The sequence below is a fragment of the Schistocerca cancellata genome, chromosome 6, assembly GCF_023864275.1.
Source record: "Schistocerca cancellata isolate TAMUIC-IGC-003103 chromosome 6, iqSchCanc2.1, whole genome shotgun sequence".
Taxonomy (NCBI): Eukaryota; Metazoa; Arthropoda; class Insecta; order Orthoptera; family Acrididae; genus Schistocerca; species Schistocerca cancellata.
In genome coordinates, this window is record NC_064631.1 from 112,614,333 (window position 1) to 112,637,146 (window position 22,814).

A 22,814-nucleotide genomic window follows, 5' to 3' on the forward strand; every position below is an offset into this window, starting at 1 on the left:
ATGTCTAAAGTAGTGCTGGATGGAAATGAAACCATGAATCCTCCAGGGCTGTCCATAAATCCATAAGAGTACGAGGGAGTGCAGATCTCTTCTGAACAGCACGTTGCAGGGCATCCCAGACATGCTCAATAATGTTTATGTCTGGGGAGTTTGGTCGCCAGCGGAAGTGTTCCTAGAGCCACTCTGTAGCAATTCTTGTCGTGTGGGGTGTCGCATTGTCCTGCTGGAATTTCTCAAGTCCTCGGAATGCATAATGGAGATGAAAGGATGCAGGTGATGAGACGAGATACTTACGCAAGTGTCACCTGTCACCTGTCAGACTCGTATCTAGACGTATCAGGGGTCCCATATCACTCCAACTGCACACAACCCACACCATTACAGAGCCTCCACCAGCTTGAACAAACCCCTGCTGACATGCAGGGTCCATGGATTCATGAGGTCTCCATACCCGAACACGCCCATCTGCTCGATACAATTTGAAACGAGACTCGTCCGCCCAGGCAACACGTCTCCAGTCATCAGCAGTCCAATGTCGGTGTTGACGGCCCAGACGAGGCGTAAAGCTTTGTGTTGTGCAGGGTACACGAGTGGGCCTTTGCCTCCGAAAGCTCATATCGATGATGTTTCGTTGAATAGTTCGCACGCTGACACTTGTTGATAGCCTAGCAATGAAATCTGCAGCAATTGGCGGAAGGGTTGCAGTTCTGTCTAATTGAACGATGCTCTTCAGTCGTCGTTGGTCCCGTTCTTGCAGGATCTTTTTCCGGCCCCAGCGATGTCGGAGATTTGATATTTTTCCGAATTCCTGATATTCACGGTACACTCGTGAATCGCTCGTACTGGAAAATCCCCACTTCATCGCTACCTCGGAGATCCTGTGTCTCATCGCTCTTGCACCGACTACAACACCACGCTGAAACTCGTATAAATGTTGATAACCTGCCATCGTAGCAGCAGAAAGCGATCTAAAAAACTGTGCCACACACTTGTCTTGTATAGGCGTTGCCGACCGCAGCACCATATTGTGCCTGTTTACATAAATCTGTATTTGAATATGCATGCCTACCGCCAGTTCCTTTTGCGCTTCAGTGTACGAGTATTAATAATATTGTCTCTATGAATAATCATAATCGCCTCATGGGACGTAAAGGCTTCGGGCTCCTCCTTGCACTGACCGTCGCCCATGTGAAGATTCAATACGGTGTAGGAGTATTACTGTGCCGTGCGAAGAACAATCGTTAGCTCTTGTATCAGTTGTCCTTCCGAGCTACAGCTATAAAAATGTTTCCTCCGGACGGATTCGAACCGGCGATCGATGGATTTCTGCTTGCAGAACTTATACAGTCCATCTAAATTTTTCAAGTCTTTGGTTCGGATTTTAATGTATTTATGAGTACTTTGTCATTTTCGTTTGTAATTACTTGCAGTGTCACCTGACCAGCCTGTGAGGAATGACATTTCAGGGCTCTGCTGAGGCCTTCACGGCTACCTTAGCTGCCTCGGGACCCACGAAGTCCCCACCGTACTTCGCCCTCGGCAGATATCCCCTACTTGTTCTCATCACGCCTACACGCTCCATAACAATAAATTGAGCAGGTACATTTTTCTTATCCTTCACCCGACTTTTGGAAATGGATGTTTAGCATATTTCCAAATTGTACTTTGTGATATTTTAAGTAGAGTGTGCGGAAGTACTCTTTTCGATATACGTTTGGAACTCCAGTAGGCTGTCGTCTCCTTTCTTGTTATAGTATAATTGACATAATTCCCGAAAAGCCACATTATGGCGTTGTTTTTCATGTAGGGTAAAGATCCCTCATCTGGAACGAACAAGTCGGATTTTTATACGTATTTACTATCAGTTCGTTTCAGCAAAACCTATTTTTCTTTTGAAATCCTTCTATATTCCTAAATAGCGGCCACATGTAAATATGTGTGAGAGCGTGTCAACAAGAAGGAATTTTTGACGCAGTTTCGTATCGCATAAACGAATAGCATAAAGTTTCTCACTTGTACTTATAACATTACTGACAACTATGTACCAGGAGTCCTGCACTTCACTTGATAAAACATTTGTGGCAACATTTTTGCACACTCTTCCAATTCGTATCTGGACATTTCTGTTCAGTTTTGTTGCTTTTCACATTCTGCGTTGTCACTTCTACGATCGAACAGTTGTTTGCGTCTGATAGGTTTCTTCGCTTGATTCTGATATAGCTGAATTCGGTGTACATGTTTTACTTTAGGACTGATCGATGCGCCATTCGCCGGCGGATCGAGACTTGCGCTCTGTCGTTTTCAGCAGTGCAGCAGTGACGGTGTCGGTTTTGAGTGCATTCTGAATTTCTCTTTAAATACAAAGCTGTTGTTATTTTGTAAACAGTGTTAAAGAACTAGATGTGATGCGGAATAAGTGCTCTTGCCATATACAACCAAATACTTCAGTCATTATCGACTTCACTAGCCCTCTGAGGATTGGAAAACATTGTCCTAAATAAAACGCTTTTGCCAGGACAGTTATATTAACAATTTGAGCCTTCTGCAACACGCTTAGGTCTCTTGTGGTAGATCTAATATTACGTAACATTGCCTTCCAATTTATGGCATTCATTTTAAAAGGGCACTTATGGGAGATGATGCCTAGGGATGTGTGTTGCTCCCCTTTTTGCCCAGTCTAATTTCATCTATGCAAAACTTCTCGAATTTAGCAAGAAACTTTTGGTCTCACTGATCATTGCCCCTGAGGCCTGACTGTACTGATCCAGTGCAGTTTTCAAAACACTCAGATCTTCTCTGCTACTGATTAACACAGCTAAGTAGTCAGCACAGGCTGTTTGTAACATTTTAGCGCCCATAACGGTGATGCCTTCCAAGTCACGTAACTCCCTTAACAATGGATCTAACGCTACCACAAAGAGCAACGTCGACAGCGGTCTTCCCTGTGGAACACCTCTTTCAATGTCGATTTGTTTCGCGCCATTTATAACTATTTTCGTCGAAGTCCCTCTCACCATATTCCCCATTACGTGCAGGAATCTGTTTGAAAACCCCATTTTAAACAATGTCATGAATAGGTATTTATGACTCACACGGTCAAACGCTTTTGCGAAATCGATAAATACTAGCGATCCTTTTAAGCTGATCGTAGAGAAAATGGCGATAATATCCCAGTACTCACTTACAATTGCAATGATACTGGTGCCTGGTAGACAGGTTTGGTCTCTGCTTATTATGCGATTCAAAATGTTCGTTACACATGATTCGATGGCACGGGCTATCAGGTTGTAGTCGATATTCAGCAGGCATATTGGGCTTGTTTTATTGATATCTTTGGTACCCTTTCCTTTATGAATAAGGATTGTAAGCCTTTCTTTAAAGTCACTGGGAATTGGCTCTCCATTTAATACTCCATTTACAATATCTGTAAATTTTCCACCGATAATGTGGCACAGTTTTCTATACAATTCAACAGGCAAACCATCGGGACTAGGTGTTTTTTCGAAGCCGTAGCAATTACTTTGTCTAATAGATCTTTACTTGCGAAGCGTGTCGCAAGATCCGCGTTTTCTTCTTGATCCCTTCAAGCAGTTCGTCTACAGAGTGCTCATTGTAGACAGTTTCATTGAGTAGTTCGGAAAAGAAACGGTGCACCCCACTGATTATGTCATTTTGCTCCTCCAGCAACACATTGTCTCCAAATATCATTTTGTCGATGAAGAAATTCCGCTTATTCCGCGCGAGCCTCAGCAGGTGATATAACGAGGTACTGTCTTCTTGAAGGGTCGTCCTGGGCTTAGATCGTATTGTTAGACCTTCGAGCTGTTTTCGTTTTAAAGCTATCAGCTTCGCTTTGATCTTTTTAATTTTCATGTAGTGCACATTGGAATCCGAAGATCGATCGTAGAGCTCGCTGAGACACGTATAGTAAAGTACTATCGTGCTTTTTAGTTAATGGAGCTCTCTATTTCTCATACTTAGTCCCTGCAGATCTATACTTCTTCTTTGCACACTATGTCCATTAGGTAATATCAGAGTTGTACCTAGGACGGCTCTGAGACACGCATTCGTATGCGTTTTTCTAACTCGTTGTCGTCGAGTATACTCGCATTCAGCTTCCAATGACTAAGTCGCCAGTATGTTTTCTGTTTGCTCAGTTTAACAGAACATTTCACTACAGAGTGATCTGTGGAACTTGCCGGGATTACTGCAGCAGATGATACACTTCGTCCCAGATTGTGTGTTAGATACATTCTGTGCAGGCGGCTTGCTGACACGTTGGTGAGAAACGTAAACTTGACAGTAGACGGAAATATGTGTTCGCAAACATCCTTCATTTTTAGATTTTTAACTAAATCAGAGAGTTCGCGAGAAAAATCGAAATTTGGTGTCTTGTCCTTGTCACTAAGTACACAGTTCCAGTCGCCACTTATTGTCATGTCTGGCGTCACCATTCAGGAGGTACAAAATCTTCTGTTTAAAGAAAATGGCCCGTTCCTGTTTCGAATAATTACCAAATGGAGCATAAATATTAATAAATGTTAAATCTACAACTAATCCGTCTCCTTGATTCTAAATTTTTAGATTTGCAACAGGCATGCTTTCTCTAATTAAAAAGGCTGTCCCACATGAATTTTCGGTTGCGACATTTAAGATCTCTTGATAGCCTGGGATGCGAAGACTCTTAAGATTTACTTCTTGCAAACCTGGCCCAATCGCGTCTGATTCATACAGAAACTCCTTCAAAGCACTAACTTTCACCGGAGATTGATTCTATTGATTTTTGAGGTTGTTATACTATACGTCTGATGAATGATTGTAGAAGATAAAGAGAATAAATTATGTCAGTAATCAACCTCCTTGATTCAAATTACAGTGAGTGCTTCTGGTGACACAGGAGAGTGAATGCTGAACTGACATTCGCGCAACAGAGTCAGTCAGACAGAGGACGATTCTTTCCTGAAGTAGCTTCGGATGCTGCACCTTCTACGCCTACGACGTCTGCCGGCACCTTTGTAATCGCCGAGGCCTGCACCGACACGTCCTCTCCTTCAATATTATTTGCCCAGTCCATGTCACGATCCACTTCGTTACTTTTACATATCCTCGTTACACGTTTTGCTGGTATCACGGTTTTGGTGATTGCCCCGTCATTTGTTCGTCCTTCCGCACTAGTATCAGCACCAGAAAAACTGACTGTCGTGTTTTTGTTCTTGCCACAGTCACCTGCTTTCGAATTTTGTTCTGTCTCGTTTTTGTTTCTTCATCTGTGACAGTTTCTCTCTAGTTTTAGGAGCCAACGTTTCTGCCTTGGAATGAGCAATGCGTCTTTTGTTCTTATGTTTCAAACTCGATTCGGAATTGTCAGGCAACGCAGATTCAATTCCTGCGCTTGCTGCTGTGTCCCTGAGACATTTCTGTAAATTTGGGTCGCTAGGGTTGACAATGAGTGCAGTAACGACACTCTCCGTACTCGTTGATGTAGGCGCCTCCTTACTGTCTTCCGGCAGAGGCAGTTGAGTTACTGTATGCACTACGGATGGACGGGTGTCGCGTCTGTCACAGACGTCTCTACTGGCATCGACTGGTCAACTAATGGCGCGGACGAAGACCTACACTACTGGCCATTAAAATTGCTACACCAAGAAGAAATACAGATGATAAACGGATATTCATTGGACAAATATATTATACTAGAAGTGACATGTAATTACATTTTCACGCAATTTTGGTGCATAGATCCTGAGAAATCAGTATCCAGAACAACCACCTCTGGCCGTAATAACGGCCTTGATACGCCTGGGCATTGAGTCAAACAGAGCTAGGATGGCGTGTACAGGTACAGCTGCCCATGCAGCTTCAACACGATACCACAGTTCATCAAGAGTAGTGACTGGCGTATTGTGACGAGCCAGTTGCTAGGCCACCATTGACCAAACGTTTTCAATTGGTGAAAGATCTGGAGAATGTGCTGGCCAGGGCAGCAGTCGAACATTTTCTGTATCCAGAAAGGCCCGTACAGGACCTGCAACAAGCGGTCGTGCATTATCCTGCTGAAATGTAGGGTTTCGTAGGGATCGAATGAAGAGTAGAGCCACGGGTCGTAACACATCTGAAATGTAACGTCCACTGTTCAAAGTGCCACCATTGCGAACAAGAGGTGACCGAGATGTGTAACCAACGGCACCCCATACCATCACGCCGGGTGATACGCCAGTATAGCGATGACGAACACACGCTTCCAGTGTGCGTTCAGCGCGATGTCGCCAAACACGGATGCGACCATCATGACGCTGTAAACAGAACCTGGATTCATCCGAAAAAATGACGTTTTGCCATTCGTGCACCCAGGTTCGTCGTTGAGTACACCATCGCAGGCACTCCTGTCTGTGATTCAGCGTCAAGGGTATCCGCAGCCCCGGTCTCCGAGCTTATAGTCCATGCTGCTGCAAACGTCGTCGAACTGTTCGTGCAGATGGTTGTTATGTTGAAAACGTCCCCATCTGTTGACTCAGGGATCGAGACGAGACGTGGCTGCACGATCCGTTATCCTGTCATCTCGACTGCTAGTGATACGAGGCCGTTGGGATCCAGCACGGCGTTCCGTATTATCCTCCTGAACCCACCGATTCCATATTCTGCTAACAATCATTGGATATCGACCAGCGATAGCAGCAATGTCGCGATACGATAAACCGCAATCGCGATTGGCTACAATCCGACCTTTATCAAAGTTGGAAACGTGATGGTACGCATTTATCCTTCTTACACGAGGCATCACAACAAAGTTTCACCAGGCAACGCCGGTCAACTGCTGTTTGTGTATGAGAAATCGGTTGGAAACTTTCCTCATGTGGGCACGTTGTAGGTGTCGCCACCGGCGCCAACGTTGTGTGAATGCTCTGAAAAGTTAATCATTTGCATATCACAGCATCTCCTTCCTGTCGGTTAAATTTCGCGTGTGTAGCACGTCATCTTCGTGGTGCAGCAATTTTAATGGCCAGTAGTCTATCTGCTCATGGATTAGGACGTTTTCGGCGATCAAAAGTTTCCTGTATGAAAATCAACACACAAGGTGTGTGAGAAGTGAGAGACTGATTATGTTATCTACCGAACTTTCTGTTTTTTCCAAGCACCAATATTGTCCACTCCAAAGGAGTTCCCTTCGGCACCTATGAAACGGCAGATTCGTTGTTCCAGTCCAGGTAGCAGCGCTGAAAAGTTTCAACTCATAGGGTCTTTAACATGTCGAGCGCATTCTTTTGAATTATTTCCAGAATCCTAAAATGACGTTATTTTAAGTCATTTATCAGTTTCAGGAAAAGAGAAAAGTCACAGGGGCTGAGATCAGGTGAATAGGGGGCTGTGGAAGAACAGGAACGTCTTTTGAAGAATAATATTCGGTGATGGAAGTGACAGTGTGACATGGAGCGTTGTCATGACGCTGTATCCATTGATCTGCAACGTCCAGTCTCACTAGATTCACCCTTTTCCTGAGCCCTTCGTGGACGTGTTTGTAAAACAGTTGGTTGACAGTTTGGCCTGCAGGAACAAATTCTTTAAGCACAATACCCCTGGTGTAAAAAAAGCAAATCAGCATTGCTTTGATCTTTGATTTACTCATTCGAGCTTTTTTGGGTCGCCGAGATCACTCAGTGTACCACTCCTCAGTTTAAAGCTTCGTCTCAGGATCGTACTCAGAAATCCAGCATTCATCACCTGTGATCACAGCACTGAACCATTCGTGGTCATTGGCAGTCCTCTCAAGAAGATCAACGCACACGTTTCTTCGATTGTCCTTCTGCTCAGTCGTGAGGTTTTTCGGCACTATTTTGGCACAAACCTTCCGCTTGTGCAAAGCTTCAGTCGAAATTAGATGTACAGTGGAACTATTTAACGGCGTAGATCCGTCGGAGTCGTTGCTGGGTCACGTCGTCCATAAACAGGCCTTTTCAATCTGTCCCAGGCATGTTCGATAGGGTTCATGTCTGGAGAACATGCTGGCCACTCTAGTCGAGCGATGTCGTTATCCCGAGAGAAGTCATTCACAAGACGTGCACGATGGGGACGCGAATTGTCGTCCATGAAGACGGATGCCTCACCAGTATGCAGCCGATATGGTTGCTCTATCGGTAGGAGGATGGCATTCAGCATTCACGTATCGTACAGCCGTTACGGCGCCTTCCATGACCACCAGCGGCGTACGTCGCCCCACATAATACCACCCCAAAACATCAGTGAACCTCCACCTTGCTGCACTCACTGGACAGTGTGTCTAAGGCGTTCCTTACTTTCCTTGATGGAGCCAGTCTATATGTAACACTCCACAATATCAGTTCGCTGCTCTAATGCAAACTGCCCCATTTCTGTAACATCTCAATAATACGAGCTTCTCACAACAACTGACGGCCGGCTGGGGTGGCCGAGCAGTTCTAGGCGCTTCAGTCTGGAACCGCGGGACCACTACGGGCGCAGGTTCGAATCCTACCTCGGGCATGGATGTGTGTGATGTCCTTTAAGTTAGTTAGGTTTAAGTAGTTCTAAGTTCTAGGGAACTGATGACCTCAGAAATTAAGTCCCATAGTGCTCAGAGCCATTTGAACCATTTGAACAACTGGCGCACGAATACACAGCTGCAATCAATTTTCCGATATATTGCAGTGTAGCCAACTTTCGACACAGTGTTGACACTGTGCAAGCGATTAGACAAATGATTAAGCGGTATGTGAGAATTAACGGGTTTTATGTGGGACACCCGGTACAATGCAGCCCTTCACGACGGCCTGTATTTGCGTCGATAAAACTCCGCCCGACACAGGCCATGAAGGCCCAACGGTACCGTCCAGCCGCCGTGTCTTCCTGAGCCCACAGGCGTCACACCGCTCTCCCGGCCGTACGTCAGTTTACGACACCGGAGCCGCTACTTCTCAATCAAGTAGCTCCTCAGTTTGCCTTACAAGATATGACTGCACCCAGCTTGTCAACAGCGCTCGGCAGACCGGATCGTCACCCATCCAAGTGCTAGCCCAGCCCGACATAGCTTAACTTCGGTAATCGGACGGGAACCGGTGTTACCACTGCGCCAAGGCCTTTGGCATATTTGCGTCGATGGCTATTATAAATGTAACATTAGAACCTGCCTTAAGAAACACAAGAGCAATGGTCGTCCGGTCAAAAAGGATAAATCGACAGTATCAGATCATGCAGTGGGACCAGGGCACCACCAAATTCGTTTAGACGGTACTATGGTTTTACCAAGACGCTATCACTATTATGCTGACATGTACAGAGAGAGGCCACGGAAATTCCAACGGGCAAAAAAATAATTTTGCCAGAAGAGAACAATGATTGAAATTAAAAAAAGTTACAGGACTTGCTGCTAAACGAAGTCAACAACGCCGACTCTTCCCCGCTACAAACTCCAATAACACACGTCAGCGCAACTCCGCAATCTTTTGCAGCTGTCTGACGACGTCACAAACCGACCTTTGCGCGGATATATATAACCCGCTCTTTGAGACTGTAACTACTTTCTGAGTCGTTTTAACCACTGATGATGTTTCCAGCATTGGAAGACGAAACGTTAGGCAGCGAAATATCCCTTGGACCACGGCCTAATCCCCATAAAACAAAAATTACAAAAAATTGTGAACTGACCATTCTGATACAACGTTGGTAGTCGTGTCACGTCAACTATGCCTATGCAGACGAAATAGAAACAACTTGGCTACTTCAAACGTGTATTAGGTTGTGGCGCTTGTCGAGCAAGTACACCACTGGCCATTAAAATTGCTACACCAAGAAGAAATGCAGATGATAAACCGGTATTCATTGGACAAATATATTATACTAGAACTGACATGCGATTACATTATCACGCTATTTGGATGCATAGATCCTGAGAAATCAGAACCCAGAACAACCACCTCTGGCCGTAATAACGGCCTTGATACGCCTGGGCATTGAGTCAAACAGAGCTTGGATGGCGTGTACAGGTGCAGCTGCCCATGCAGCTTCAACACGATACCACAGTTCATCAAGAGTAGTGACTGGCGTATTGTGACGAGCCAGTTGCAGGGCCACCATTGACCAGACGTTTTCAGTTGGTGAGAGATCTGGAGAATGTGCTGGCCAGGGCAGCAGTTGAAGATTTTCTGTATCCAAAAAGGCCCGTACAGGACCTGCAACATGCGGTCGTGCATTATCCTGCTGAAATGTAGGGTTTCGCAGGGATAGAATGAAGGGGAGAGCCACGGGTCGTAACACATCTGAAATGTAACGTCCACTATTCAAAGTGCCGTCAATGCGAACAATAGGTGACCGAGATGTGTAACCAATGGCACCCCATACCATCACGCCGGGTGATACGCCAGTATAGCGATGACGAATACACGCTTCAAATGTGCGTTTAGCGCGATGTCCCCAAACACGGATGCGACCATCATGATGCTGTAAACAGAACCTGGATTCATCCGAAAAAATGACGTTTTGCCATTCGTGCACCCAGGTTCGTCGTTGAGTACACCATAACAGGCGCTCCTGTCTGTGTTGCAGCGTCAAGGGTAACCGCAGCCATGGTCTCCGAGCTGATAGTCCATGCTGTTGAAACGTTGTCGAACTGTACGTGCAGATGGTTGTTGTCTTGCAAACGTCCCCATCTGTTGACTCAGGGATTGAGACGTGGTTGCACGATCCGTTACAGCCATGCCGATAAAACGCCTGTCATCTCGACTGCTAGTGATACGAGGCCGTTGGGATCCAGCACGGCGTTCCGTATTACCCTCCTGAAACCACCGATTACATATCCTGCTAACAGTCATTGGATCTCGACCAACACGAGCAGCAATGTCGCGATACGATAAACCGCAATCGCGATTGGCTACAATCCGACCTTTATCAAAGTCGGAAACGTGATGGTACGCATTTGTTCTCCTTACACGAGGCATCACAACAACTTTTCATCAGGCAACGCCGGTCAACTGCTGTTTGTGTATGAGAAATCGGTTGGAAACTTTCCTCATGTGGGCACGTTGTAGGTGTCCCCACCGGCGCCAACGTTGTGTGAATGCTCTGAAAAGCTAATCATTGGCATATCACAGCATCTCCTTCCTGTCGGTTAAATTTCGCGTGTGTAGCACGTCATCTTCGTGGTGTAGCAGTTTTAATAGCCAGTAGTGTATTACTTCAGCATGGATGGACGGTAATAGTTTGACTTCTACATTACAGGGAGTGCAGTCCTGAGGATGTCAGCTGGGCTGACGACAACACTCTAATGGTATCGTGGAAGAACCGAGTGTCCAACGTGCGGCAGTTTGTCTCCTACAACACCGAAAGCGACACCAAACGTATGCACGGCCGGCAGGTGAGTTCCGCGTCCGTACAAATTCTTTTTTTAGCAACGCGTCTTACTGGATGCCTACAAGCAGCATCAAATGTTACATGCACAAGGGCCTGTTGGAACCTGCTGGCCCAATATTAGCCATTGCAACAAATCTTGATCTCTGAATATATGTCTTACAGAGTCTTCGAACCGTTCAGACATACAGCAGTAGTATGCGAACTTGTTAGACTCGCATTCGGGAGGACGACAGTTCAAACCCGCGTCTAGCCATCCTGATTTAGGTTTTTCGTAATTTCCCTAAATCGCTTCAGGCAAATGCTGGGATAGTTCCTTTGAAAGGGCACGGCCGACTTCCTGCCCTGTCCTTCCCTAATCTGATGGGATCAATGATTTCGCTGTTTGGTGTCCTTTCCCGAATCAACCCGCTGGGGCCGGTTTCAAAGCCACATGAAAGACCAAATACTTTAATGGAATTTCTGGTTTCTTCTTTTTTGTCGTTCTTCACAGATTTTCGACGTAGTTAATTGCATTACCTTTCTAGGTTTGATTCTCTTACAAATACCTGGCATTTGACAATATTAATCTCTGCCCCCGTTAGCAAAGCGAATAACTGTCCGAGGAATAACGAAATGACATAACTGTATGTAAGTGATCTATAGTTCAATTCTTTTATCTTGGTGGCTCACGCATGCCCGACCAGGCGCGGGAGATTGCTGCGTTGCCAGTTGCAAACGACGCACGCGCCAAGAGAAGCAGCGCCATAGTATAGTATAGTATAGTATATATAGTATAGTATAGTTTAGGGGTGAGTGCGCAGTTAATGAAGTAAAGCCACCACGGCCGCATTAACCCTTTCGCTGCTACAGAGACGTGCTCCCCGCATTTTGTCATCACTGCACTACTCGCCTGTGCAGCCACATGGTGCTCCGACTGCTTCGACACGCTTAGCATTCGGTTTCACAAAAACTATTTGGCCCAAAAATTTGATTTTTACACATCTTCTTGACTGATACCTTCCCCCCATAAATTACTTAACTTTGGTTCGATGTTCAACGCAGTAATTGTGCAGCATTAAATGTAGTAAACCACTGCACGAAATTTTGAAGAGTTTGCAGGGGTAAAAGTCCATAGTGTATTCTTTCCGTATGGTCGATTTCAGTTGCCACAATGTTGAGAATGAAATGTGGATAAGATACCTAAATTTCATATAAAATTTACTGTCTAACAATATCTCATTTAATTTAAGTACCAGATAGGTGTCGTATGTAATATTGAAAAATATTCCGTCTTTCGGGACTGTAATAAAAGTTTTATTTATACCAGAGTCATTTCCCTTCTGATTAAAACAAAGTTGGCGAAGTACACAAAACTGACTTGTGGACGTAATAAAACATAGAAACTAAAATATATTGTCAGTCAGGCGTAGTGCGCAAAGAATTTGTGTTTGTCACAACGGACAGCCAATACTTGCCAAAACATAGCTAGACGAAAACATTGAATATGATGTTGCCAAAGCAGCGAACCAAAGAATTGCGTCAATCAAGAAGCTCGGCAACGTACGAGCCGAAATTCTGCTCTAAATAGTACTTTTAATACTGTCCCAAAAGAATATATCTCAATATGAATAGTAAAACAGCGACTGCGGAAGAGAAGATATACAAACAAAACAGATAACATGGATACTGTATGTGTGCCTTTTTATTGTTTTTAATTGTTGTGAAAATAAATATTGGAGGACAAAATTAGAAAAACCGAAAACTTACTATGAGTGTAATGAAGAGACAAAGCACTAGAAATTTCAAAAAATTACATTCAAACGAATAAAATTCATGGTGTAAGACACTTCGATATTGTTTTTCAATACAGAATAAGCATCAAACAAGGTTTGAACTCGCAACCTTTCGCTTAGCTGTCGAACGCTTTTATTTTATTTTTATTTTTTTCTAACAAAAGAAATAAAATCATAGCCATCCCTACAGGGCATCACCACTTGTGTCCCTGCCAAACAAAAATGAACTCTTACCTCTTCAGGCGTTACCTTCCTAACTACACTCCTGGAAATGGAAAAAAGAACACATTGACACCGGTGTGTCAGACCCACCATACTTGCTCCGGACACTGCGAGAGGGCTGTACAAGCAATGATCACACGCACGGCACAGCGGACACACCAGGAACCGCGGTGTTGGCCGTCGAATGGCGCTAGCTGCGCAGCATTTGTGCACCGCCGCCGTCAGTGTCAGCCAGTTTGCCGTGGCATACGGAGCTCCATCGCAGTCTTTAACACTGGTAGCATGCCGCGACAGCGTGGACGTGAACCGTATGTGCAGTTGACGGACTTTGAGCGAGGGCATATAGTGGGCATGCGGGAGGCCGGGTGGACGTACCGCCGAATTGCTCAACACGTGGGGCGTGAGGTCTCCACAGTACATCGATGTTGACGCCAGTGGTCGGCGGAAGGTGCACGTGCCCGTCGACCTGGGACCGGACCGCAGCGACGCACGGATGCACGCCAAGACCGTAGGATCCTACGCAGTGCCGTAGGGGACCGCACCGCCACTTCCCAGCAAATTAGGGACACTGTTGCTCCTGGGGTATCGGCGAGGACCATTCGCAACCGTCTCCATGAAGCTGGGCTACGGTCCCGCACACCGTTAGGCCGTCTTCCGCTCACGCCCCAACATCGTGCAGCCCGCCTCCAGTGGTGTCGCGACAGGCGTGAATGGAGGGATGAATGGAGACGTGTCGTCTTCAGCGATGAGAGTCTCTTCTGCCTTGGTGCCAATGATGGTCGTATGCGTGTTTGGCGCCGTGCAGGTGAGCGCCACAATCAGGACTGCATACGACCGAGGCACACAGGACCAACACCCGGCATCATGGTGTAAGGAGCGATCTCCTACACTGACCGTACACCACTGGTGAACGTCGAGGGGACACTGAATAGTGCACGGTACATCCAAACCGTCATCGAACCCATCGTTCTACCATTCCTAGACCGGCAAGGGAACTTGCTGTTCCAACAGGACAATGCACGTCCGCATGTATCCCGTGCCACCCAACGTGCTCTAGAAGGTGTAAGTCAACTACCCTGGCCAGCAAGATCTCCGGATCTGTCCCCCATTGAGCATGTTTGGGACTGGATGAAGCGTCGTCTCACGCGGTCTGCACGTCCAGCACGAACGCTGGTGCAACTGAGGCGCCAGGTGGAAATGGCATGGCAAGCCGTTCCACAGGACTACATCCAGCATCTCTACGATCGTCTCCATGGGAGAATAGCAGCCTACATTGCTGCTAAAGGTGGATATACACTGTACTAGTGCCGACATTGTGCATGCTCTGTTGCCTGTGTCTATGTGCCTGTGGTTCTGTCAGTGTGATCATGTGATGTATCTGACCCCAGGAATGTGTCAATAAAGTTTCCCCTTCCTGGGACAATGAATTCACGGTGTTCTTATTTCAATTTCCAGGAGTGTATACATAACCAACACCCATCTAAAATGTGAAGAAACTATTCTATACAGGACTAGCGTGTGTGCATCAAGGACACTTTAACCATTACGCAACGCAGCTCGTCATTTAATAGAATTCCTAGAGGACTGTAAAATATCACGCAAAATACCGACAAACACTGTTGGTATGGCTATGAATTATTCACGTTTCGTCGAAGTACAATAGGAAATAAACAATTACCACTGTTCTTTATTGCAAAAAAGCGATTCTTGAGAATGATACAAACACCTTTCCTTGCTATCGCCTGAATTAGGAGGATTATTGCTTGTTTGGTTTAATTAATTAATAGAATATGAAGCAATTGGTATAAAGAATGCTTTTTCCAAACTTTCTTTTATAGAAAGTCTGCTATCAAGACATTGCTTTTTTTCAATTACTTTATTTGTGACTGAACGTTTCTAAAACTAAAGACCCTCATCCGTGCTCTGCACTGCAGTCGAGCTCTGGCAACGTCTTTCTCTGTTCATTGGCTGACTGTGTTTTGCGACGTCACATTCTCAGAACGAACCTAAACTCGGCCGCCATCATAAATGACGCGCACTATAGTAGTGCCCGAATCGATCAGAGATTGCATTGACGTGAACAGTGCAACGTCACACTGTTGCACAGCGCACTACGAACTATCGTTTTCCCCCGTGAAATGTGTGCAAATGAACGAGCCATGGGAAGGGGTGTTTTCACAGACGGTCTTTAGGCCGCCTCCTGAGGCCTCTTAGTGTCGATTCTGAGTGGCGATGTGTCTGAAATGTTTTCCTCTGTCACCCGTAAGAGAACAGCGCGAATCCAATGCTAGGCATCGCGGTTCTGACATCCATTGCAGAGGTGTTAAGAAAAGGGATGAGATGTGGGTAACGTGGGAGGGTGGGATAGGGGCAGGGGTGACGACCTTCCCATCATATGACACGTCCAGGCTGGCACTGGAGAGAGAAATTTTGTGTCAGTGTGACAACAATGACTCACCTTACAACTAACATGAACTGAGCTCTGGCCTTTCTTTCGCATGTGTCAACATCTTGCTGTCTGAAAAGTCTGCGAGGGTGATGTCGCAGGACACCACGATTTTGCATCATTACTGAGGGAGGTTGTAGTCAGCTTTGAGCCAAATTTCAAATTTCTTCGACACGATGGGGGCTAATGTCATGATTCAAAAAAGTGACACTGTAATTTTTTGGGCCGTGTATTTCATGTGCCATGAGCTAGATAACCTGTAAGGTGTCAGGCAAATCCAACACCTTCCATAATAACCCTGACATTATAGCAAATCCGGCAGTATGTCACATAGCTCCGAATAAATCCTGACATTAAATTAACAAAAGTAATACGATCAACGAGTGAGCAAATGGAATACCACAGACTAACACAAGAACGCCTAAATGCATGTCATACCTTCCCACCGTGAAACAGACGCAGTTCCGAGGGGAGAAACGAGAACAGAAGCCGAGAGCAGAGCCGTGAAGGCTAGAAGGCCCTATGATAAGGGACACCCACATCACCGGCCAATTGCCGGGAGGTCCACCCCCCAGCCCATGTTAAAAGATAGAGCCTTCCAGAAGAACAGTATAGATCTTACAATAACACTAAAAGGGCCACACCAGCTGCAAGTTTTAGCGTGAGACTATACGCGTCTCTGTTACGTAGCAAACATTAAAAACATTGCCCCACCACAAAAACTATAATGTTTCTCATTGGATAGACAGAATTTTTGTAGGTGGAGCTTAAGGTTAACATTGAGACTCTGATTGGTCAGTTGAAAACACAGCCAGATACCTTTTCTTAAACCAGCTTCGGTAAATTGTAGTAAGGAGAAGTTCGAGAGAGTTGCTACCGAGACGGCGAGGTGTGTGGAGCTCCGCCGCCCGCCACCCATGACGCTGCCTAACCACCGACAAGGTAATGAACGCACGCGATGCCGCATAAGAGTGCATAAGGCTTCACTCAGAACTGCAGAAGTATCATCTGTTACATCCCCTTTTTACGTGATACTAGTGTCGACCGTCAGTTAAACTTCGTGGTATTCACATTTGCTACTTGAAGTTAAAATCCGAAACGCGATGATTTTTCTGTTATATAATTACTGAGAAGCCACATCAGCCACTGTAATTTACAACAAGTTAAATAAGTAATTAGAGATAATTGATGGTCACTGTAGACCATTTTGATAGTTTTCTCTTTTATGAAACTTAACTTAAACCTAGGTTATAGATCTGATATGGCATAGATCATCCTTCGATCCATTATAGAACTTGGAAACCCGTTCAGGGAATATTCGTTCACATTTTTGTTGAACACAGTTGGTTCTTATCACCCTTTATTAAAATATTTCCTTTTATCTACAGTGCAATTTATAAACAATGTTTTCTGAGTAGAATAAAAATTCCAGTGGTAAACTTAACTGCTTTTTCGACGTTATTTTACCAGCTAACTAAAAATAGGAAAGGCTTGAACCCCTTCCACTAAATTTAGTTAGTATTAAGATTCTTTTACAGGGAGTGCAGTGGAGCTGACGCTGAAATAATTAAGTATTCGGTTATATCATCGCTAGTCTCACTGAACTCTTCTGAATTTTACATGTCATATGTGATCTGACGTCTCCTTACCAGCAACAGGTCCCAGGTTCAAACTAGTCCATTCCCTAAAAAACACACTCAGAGCGTCGTTGCGCGAAAGTGGTAGGGAGAGACGACTTAGAACAAACAGACACCACGCAGAATGTTAGAAACCCAGCTTACTTCGCCTGTCCCAGATGCGATTTATGCTCGTTCAGTTGACAATCTTAAGGCGCATGACATATTTTTTCTGCCAGTGTTTTTGGCTGCAGTGTTCAATACCGTATGTGTTCAGTTGGCCAGATCCACCCATTACTGAGTGAGTAGCCCACAACTGTCCGCAAGTTCTTTACTGCTGGCTGCTGTAGACCCGGACTGGCACTGACGGTGTTGTTATTGTGACGCAGGGCGTGAAGATGGCGCAGCCGTCGGGCTGGCTGGACCCGCAGGTGTCGTACTTCAGAGACGGCAACTCGTCGACCTTCGTAACGATCGACTGGGTGCCGCAGGGCGGCGGCGCCAGCTTCCCGCACGTGGTCGCGGTCGCGGGGAAGTCCACCAGGGCCGTCACCTCTGGAGCGCTGGCGGTCACCGAGATATACGGCTGGGCCGACAACGGCACTCTGTGAGTAACCGCTGCAGCTGTGACGTCATCTCTAGCTGCGACTTTCCTCTCTGGTCTTGTCCTCGTGACATCCTGTGGCTACTTTCCTTTTAAAAATGTTATTTCTCGAACAAAGAGTGATTAAAAGTGATTCAGCAATATAATTGCGTAGGCTTCCGCGGCCAGAGTCACTCGACATAAAAGTTTTCTGGGTTTGATACCGCGTCCTAATGTAAAAACTACTGCTGCTGGAGAAAAACCAACGTTTCGGCCACGATTGCAGCGGCCTTCTTCTGGGTCTAATAGTGCGTTCTATTTTTTTTTTCTTTATTGAATTTCAATTCCCCCCGAAGGGGGCGGGCTGGCAGCAGCTTAGTATGCCGCTCTTCAGCCTACAGATTTTGTGAGAAAGATCAAGAGAATAAATAATAAAAAACAGGCGATAAAATCGGAGACTTAAAGAGTAACATGGCGAAAAGAAATCGTGGAACTTAAAACAAACAACAGAGGGATGATGATGCTAATAAAATACATACGAAGCAGACAGGGAAAACAATAGACAATTAAAAAACACGGCGACAGTCTGGATTCTGTTCGCAAAAGACATAAAATTCACACCTAGCGACAGCATGGTTTCTGTTCGCAACACGAGAAAGACAAACAACATTGAATAGTCACTGGAACACTGCACTAAAAAGTTGGCAAATGTGACATACCACAGTCGAGAGCAGGTGGGGAGAAACTGGACAGAAGATGGGAGCCGGCCGAAGTGGCCGTGCGGTTAAAGGCGCTGCAGTCTGGAACCGCAAGACCGCTACGGTCGCAGGTTCAAATCCTGCCACGGGCATGGATGTTTGTGATGTCCTTAGGTTAGTTAGGTTTAACTAGTTCTAAGTTCTAGGGGACTTATGACCTCAGCAGTTGAGTCCCATAGTGCTCAGAGCCATTTGAACCATTTTTTTAGAAGATGGGAAAACAAAAAAGGGGGGAAAGGAGAATAACAGCGAAGGGGGGGGGGGGAACCGGGAAAGGAGCTGATGGAGGATGAGGACCCATAAGAGGGGTGGGGGGCAGACGCGACAGGGAGTGGGGTAGGCAGAGGAGGGGAATACAAAAGGACTGGGGGGGGGGGAGAAGGGAGGTAGGGAGAGGTTTAGTGGGGAGAAAACAGGACGGAAGGGGGGGGGGGGAAGAGGGAGCCCAGGGAAAGGACAGAGGAAAGGAGGGAGTGCGTTCTAGCTATGGAGCGTCCTTTATATTTTGTTGCTACTGTTCACTGCGCACGCCATTACGTCATAATTTTAAAAAGGTAGTTAGTTTCATTGGTCACTTAAGGAAGAAGGAGAGGGAACTTTATTTTAATAGGTAATTGCGGTGGAGGGAGAACGTGACCTCTGTTGTCTATTGGCTCTTGTGTTATGTACCATGATTGGTGCTCACCGTCGAATGAGAAGTTGGCTGCTGTTTACCAACTGCTGGACGTCGGCCGCGCGGCGGCAGTTACTCGCCGGTAGTGCTCGTGCCTCGTGTTGACAGTGCGGTCTGTTGGGCTCTGATTGCTGGCAGCCAAGATGGGGCGAGCCTGAGTCCATCCTCCCTGTTCGTGTTATTAAGGTGTTTAAGTTCTTCTGCGCTGGGTGGTTCTTCTGCGCTGCGCACGGATCCTACCACCACCCAGCGCAGAAGAACTGTCATCCGCTCTTTGGCAATCCGTGCGCAGCGCCTAAGTGATGCTCAAAACATCACACCTGAGCTTAAAAGGTTACGCACAACGTTTCTGGCTGATGCCTACAGCCATAAGTCGATAAACACAGCCTTGTCAACGAACACAAGCAAGAAAGATAAGCAAGAAATACGCAAACTGCAGCAAACAGTGCGCTTACCTTATATGAAAAACGTTAGTGACCGAATAGGCAAACACCTTCGCCGCGTTGGGGTGCAGCCTGTCTTCTATAGTGGTCGTAGGATCCAGGACGTGCTAGGCTCCACTAACAAGGGAACCTCCCCATCGCACCCCCCTCAGATTTAGTTATAAGTTGGCACAGCGGATAGGCCTTGAAAAACTGAACACAGATCAATCGAGAAAACAGGATGAAGTTGTGTGTAACTATGAAAAAATAAGTAAAATATACAAACTGAGTAGTTCATGTGCAAGATAGGCAACATCAAGGACGATGTCAGCCCAACAGTGCCGTGGTCCCTTGGTTAGCGTGAGCAGCTGCGGAGCGAGAGGTCCTTGGTTCAAGCCTTCCCTCGAGTGAAAAATTTAATTTTTTATTTTCAGTTTATGTCACAAACTCTTATGTTTTCATCACTTTTTTGGGAGTGATTATCACATCCACAAGGAAACCTAAACAGGGCAAGGTAGAAGAATCTTTTTTACCAATTCACCAAGTGTACAAGTTCGGTGGGTCGACAACATATTCCTGTCATGTGACGCACATGCCGTCACCAGTGTCGTATAGAATATATCAGACGTGTTTTCCTGTGGAGGAATGGGTTGACTATGGCCTTGCGATCAACTGTTTTCGTTCCCATTGGAGAGGCACGTCCTTTCGTCTGCTAATCGCACGGTTTTGCGGTGCGGACGCAAAACACAGACACTAAACTTATTACAGTGAACATAGACGTCAGTGAACGAACGGACAGATCATAACTTTGCGAAAATAAATTTTTCACTGGATGGAACACTTGAACCAAGGACCTTTTGTTCCGCAGCTACTCTCGCTAACCACGGGACCACGTCACTGCTCAGCTTACGCTCTCCTTGATGTTGCCTATCTTGCGGATGGACTACTCAGTTTGTATATTTTGCTTATTTTTCCATAGTTCGACACAACTTCTTCCTGTTTTCTCGATTGATCTGTGTTCAGTTTTTCAAGCCCTATCCACTGTGCCAACTTATAACTAAATCTGAGGGGGGTGCGATGGGAAGGTTCCCTTGTAAGAACAAGGTGGATGCATTACACACTGCAGGCGTTTACAAGGTGGAATGCGAATGTGGAGAGGCATACATCGGCGGCACTGGTAGGCCAATAGCAACGCGCATTCGGGAACACGAGCGTTATATTCGTCTAGGGCAACACAACAAATCCGCAGTGGCAGAACATCAGCAAGATTGCGGGAAAGAAATAAAATTTAGCGAAGTCTCTGTGTTGGCCAAGCAGGCAGTTATGACGAAACGCAAAATCAGAGAGGCCATCGGAATACTTAAACACTCTAACAACATGAACAGGGAGGATGGACTCAGGATCGCCCCATCTTGGCTGCCAGCAGTCAGAGCCCAACAGACCGCATTGTCAACACGAGGCACGAGCACTACCGGCGAGTAACTGCTGCCGCGCGGCCGACGTCCAGCAGTTGGTAAACAGCAGCCAACTTCTCATTCGACGGTGACCACCAATCATGGTACATAACACAAGAGCCAATAGACAACAGAGCTCACGTTCTCCCTCCACCGCAATTACCTATTAGAATAAAGTTCCCGCTCCTTCTTCCTTAAGTGACCAATGAAACTAACTACCTTTTTAAAATTGTGACGTAATGGCATGCGCAGTGAACACTAACAACAGAATATAAGAGACACTGCATAGCTAGAACGCATCATTAGACCCAGAAGAAGGCCGCTGCAATCGTGGCCGCAACACTGGTTTTTTCCAGCAGCAGTAGTTTTTACATTAGGACGCGGTACCAAACCCAGTGATTCAGCAAGTTTTGAATGAGCGTACGAGGGTCATTCGGCAAGTAAAGAACGTTTTGTTTTAACACGTGACTGCGTCCGCCAACCGCCCACCGACCTTGCTGCTCATCCTCTTCAATATAGCGGCAGCTACGATCCAATGCGATTGTATACTGCTTAGCTGTGCGGCTTTAAAAGGTGTGACAAAATGTTAGGTATGCAGTGTTATCAGCCTTTTAAACTCGTGAAAACCCCGACCCATCGAAATTTATAGGCGGATAACTGAGGTTTACGGCAATGTGACGTACGAAGCGCCAGTTTGGAAGCGGTGTATTATGTTTAATGGCGGACGGAAGAATGTTCACGACGAAGATGGCTCGGGCCGGTCCTCAGTGTGACTGACGGACTCACAGCAAGCATTGAAACCAAAATTCAAGTGTGCTGTAGTGTGCTGTACTCATTCTTTCCAGACATTTCAAGAACTGTGTTGTACGACATCGTTACTGCAGATCAGGCCTATAAAAATGTCTGTCAGGCAGGTTCCTCTAATTCTGTTGGATGAACACAAAACCAAATGAACGGCAGCTGCATTGACATTTCTCATTCGCTATGAAAAGGTTCAAATGGTTCAAAGGGCTCTGAGCACTATGGGACAACTTCTGAGGTCATCAGTCCCCTAGAACTTAGAACTACTTAAATCTAACTAACCTAAGGACATCACACACATCCATGCCCGAGGCAGGATTCGAACCTGCGACCGTAGCGCTCGCTCGGCTCCAGACGGTAGCGCCTAGAACCGCACGGCCACTCCGGCCGGTGCTATGAAAAGGATGGCGATGAACTTTTGAATCACACTGGTGATGAGACTTAGGTACCACATTTCACACCAGAAACAAAACTCCAATCAGTGGTATGGCGTATTTCCAATCCTAACGACACCAAAAAAAGCAAAAGAAGTTTTGATCACAAGAAAGATTATGGCTATGGAGTTTTGGGATCGTAAGTGTGCCCCGCTTATCGGCTACATGGTTAGAGGTTATGCAGTGGCCTACTTCCAGACGCTTCAGCAACTTCGTCGTGCCACTAAAAACAAGCGGCACAGAACACTGAGCAGTGGAGCCACCCTCCTTCACGG

The 22,814-nt window shown here is 46.0% G+C and overlaps 1 protein-coding gene across 1 annotated transcript in view; it reads left to right on the top strand.

The window, feature by feature from the left end:
* The window catches only part of LOC126191246 (venom dipeptidyl peptidase 4-like), a 475,023-nt gene that overhangs the window by 353,811 nt on the left and 98,398 nt on the right, over positions 1-22,814 (top strand). Inside the window, exons 9-10 of the mRNA XM_049932056.1 lie at positions 11,227-11,362; positions 17,804-18,021. Of these exons, the coding sequence (XP_049788013.1) occupies positions 11,227-11,362; positions 17,804-18,021 (354 nt within the window). The remainder of the gene's footprint in view (positions 1-11,226; positions 11,363-17,803; positions 18,022-22,814) is intronic.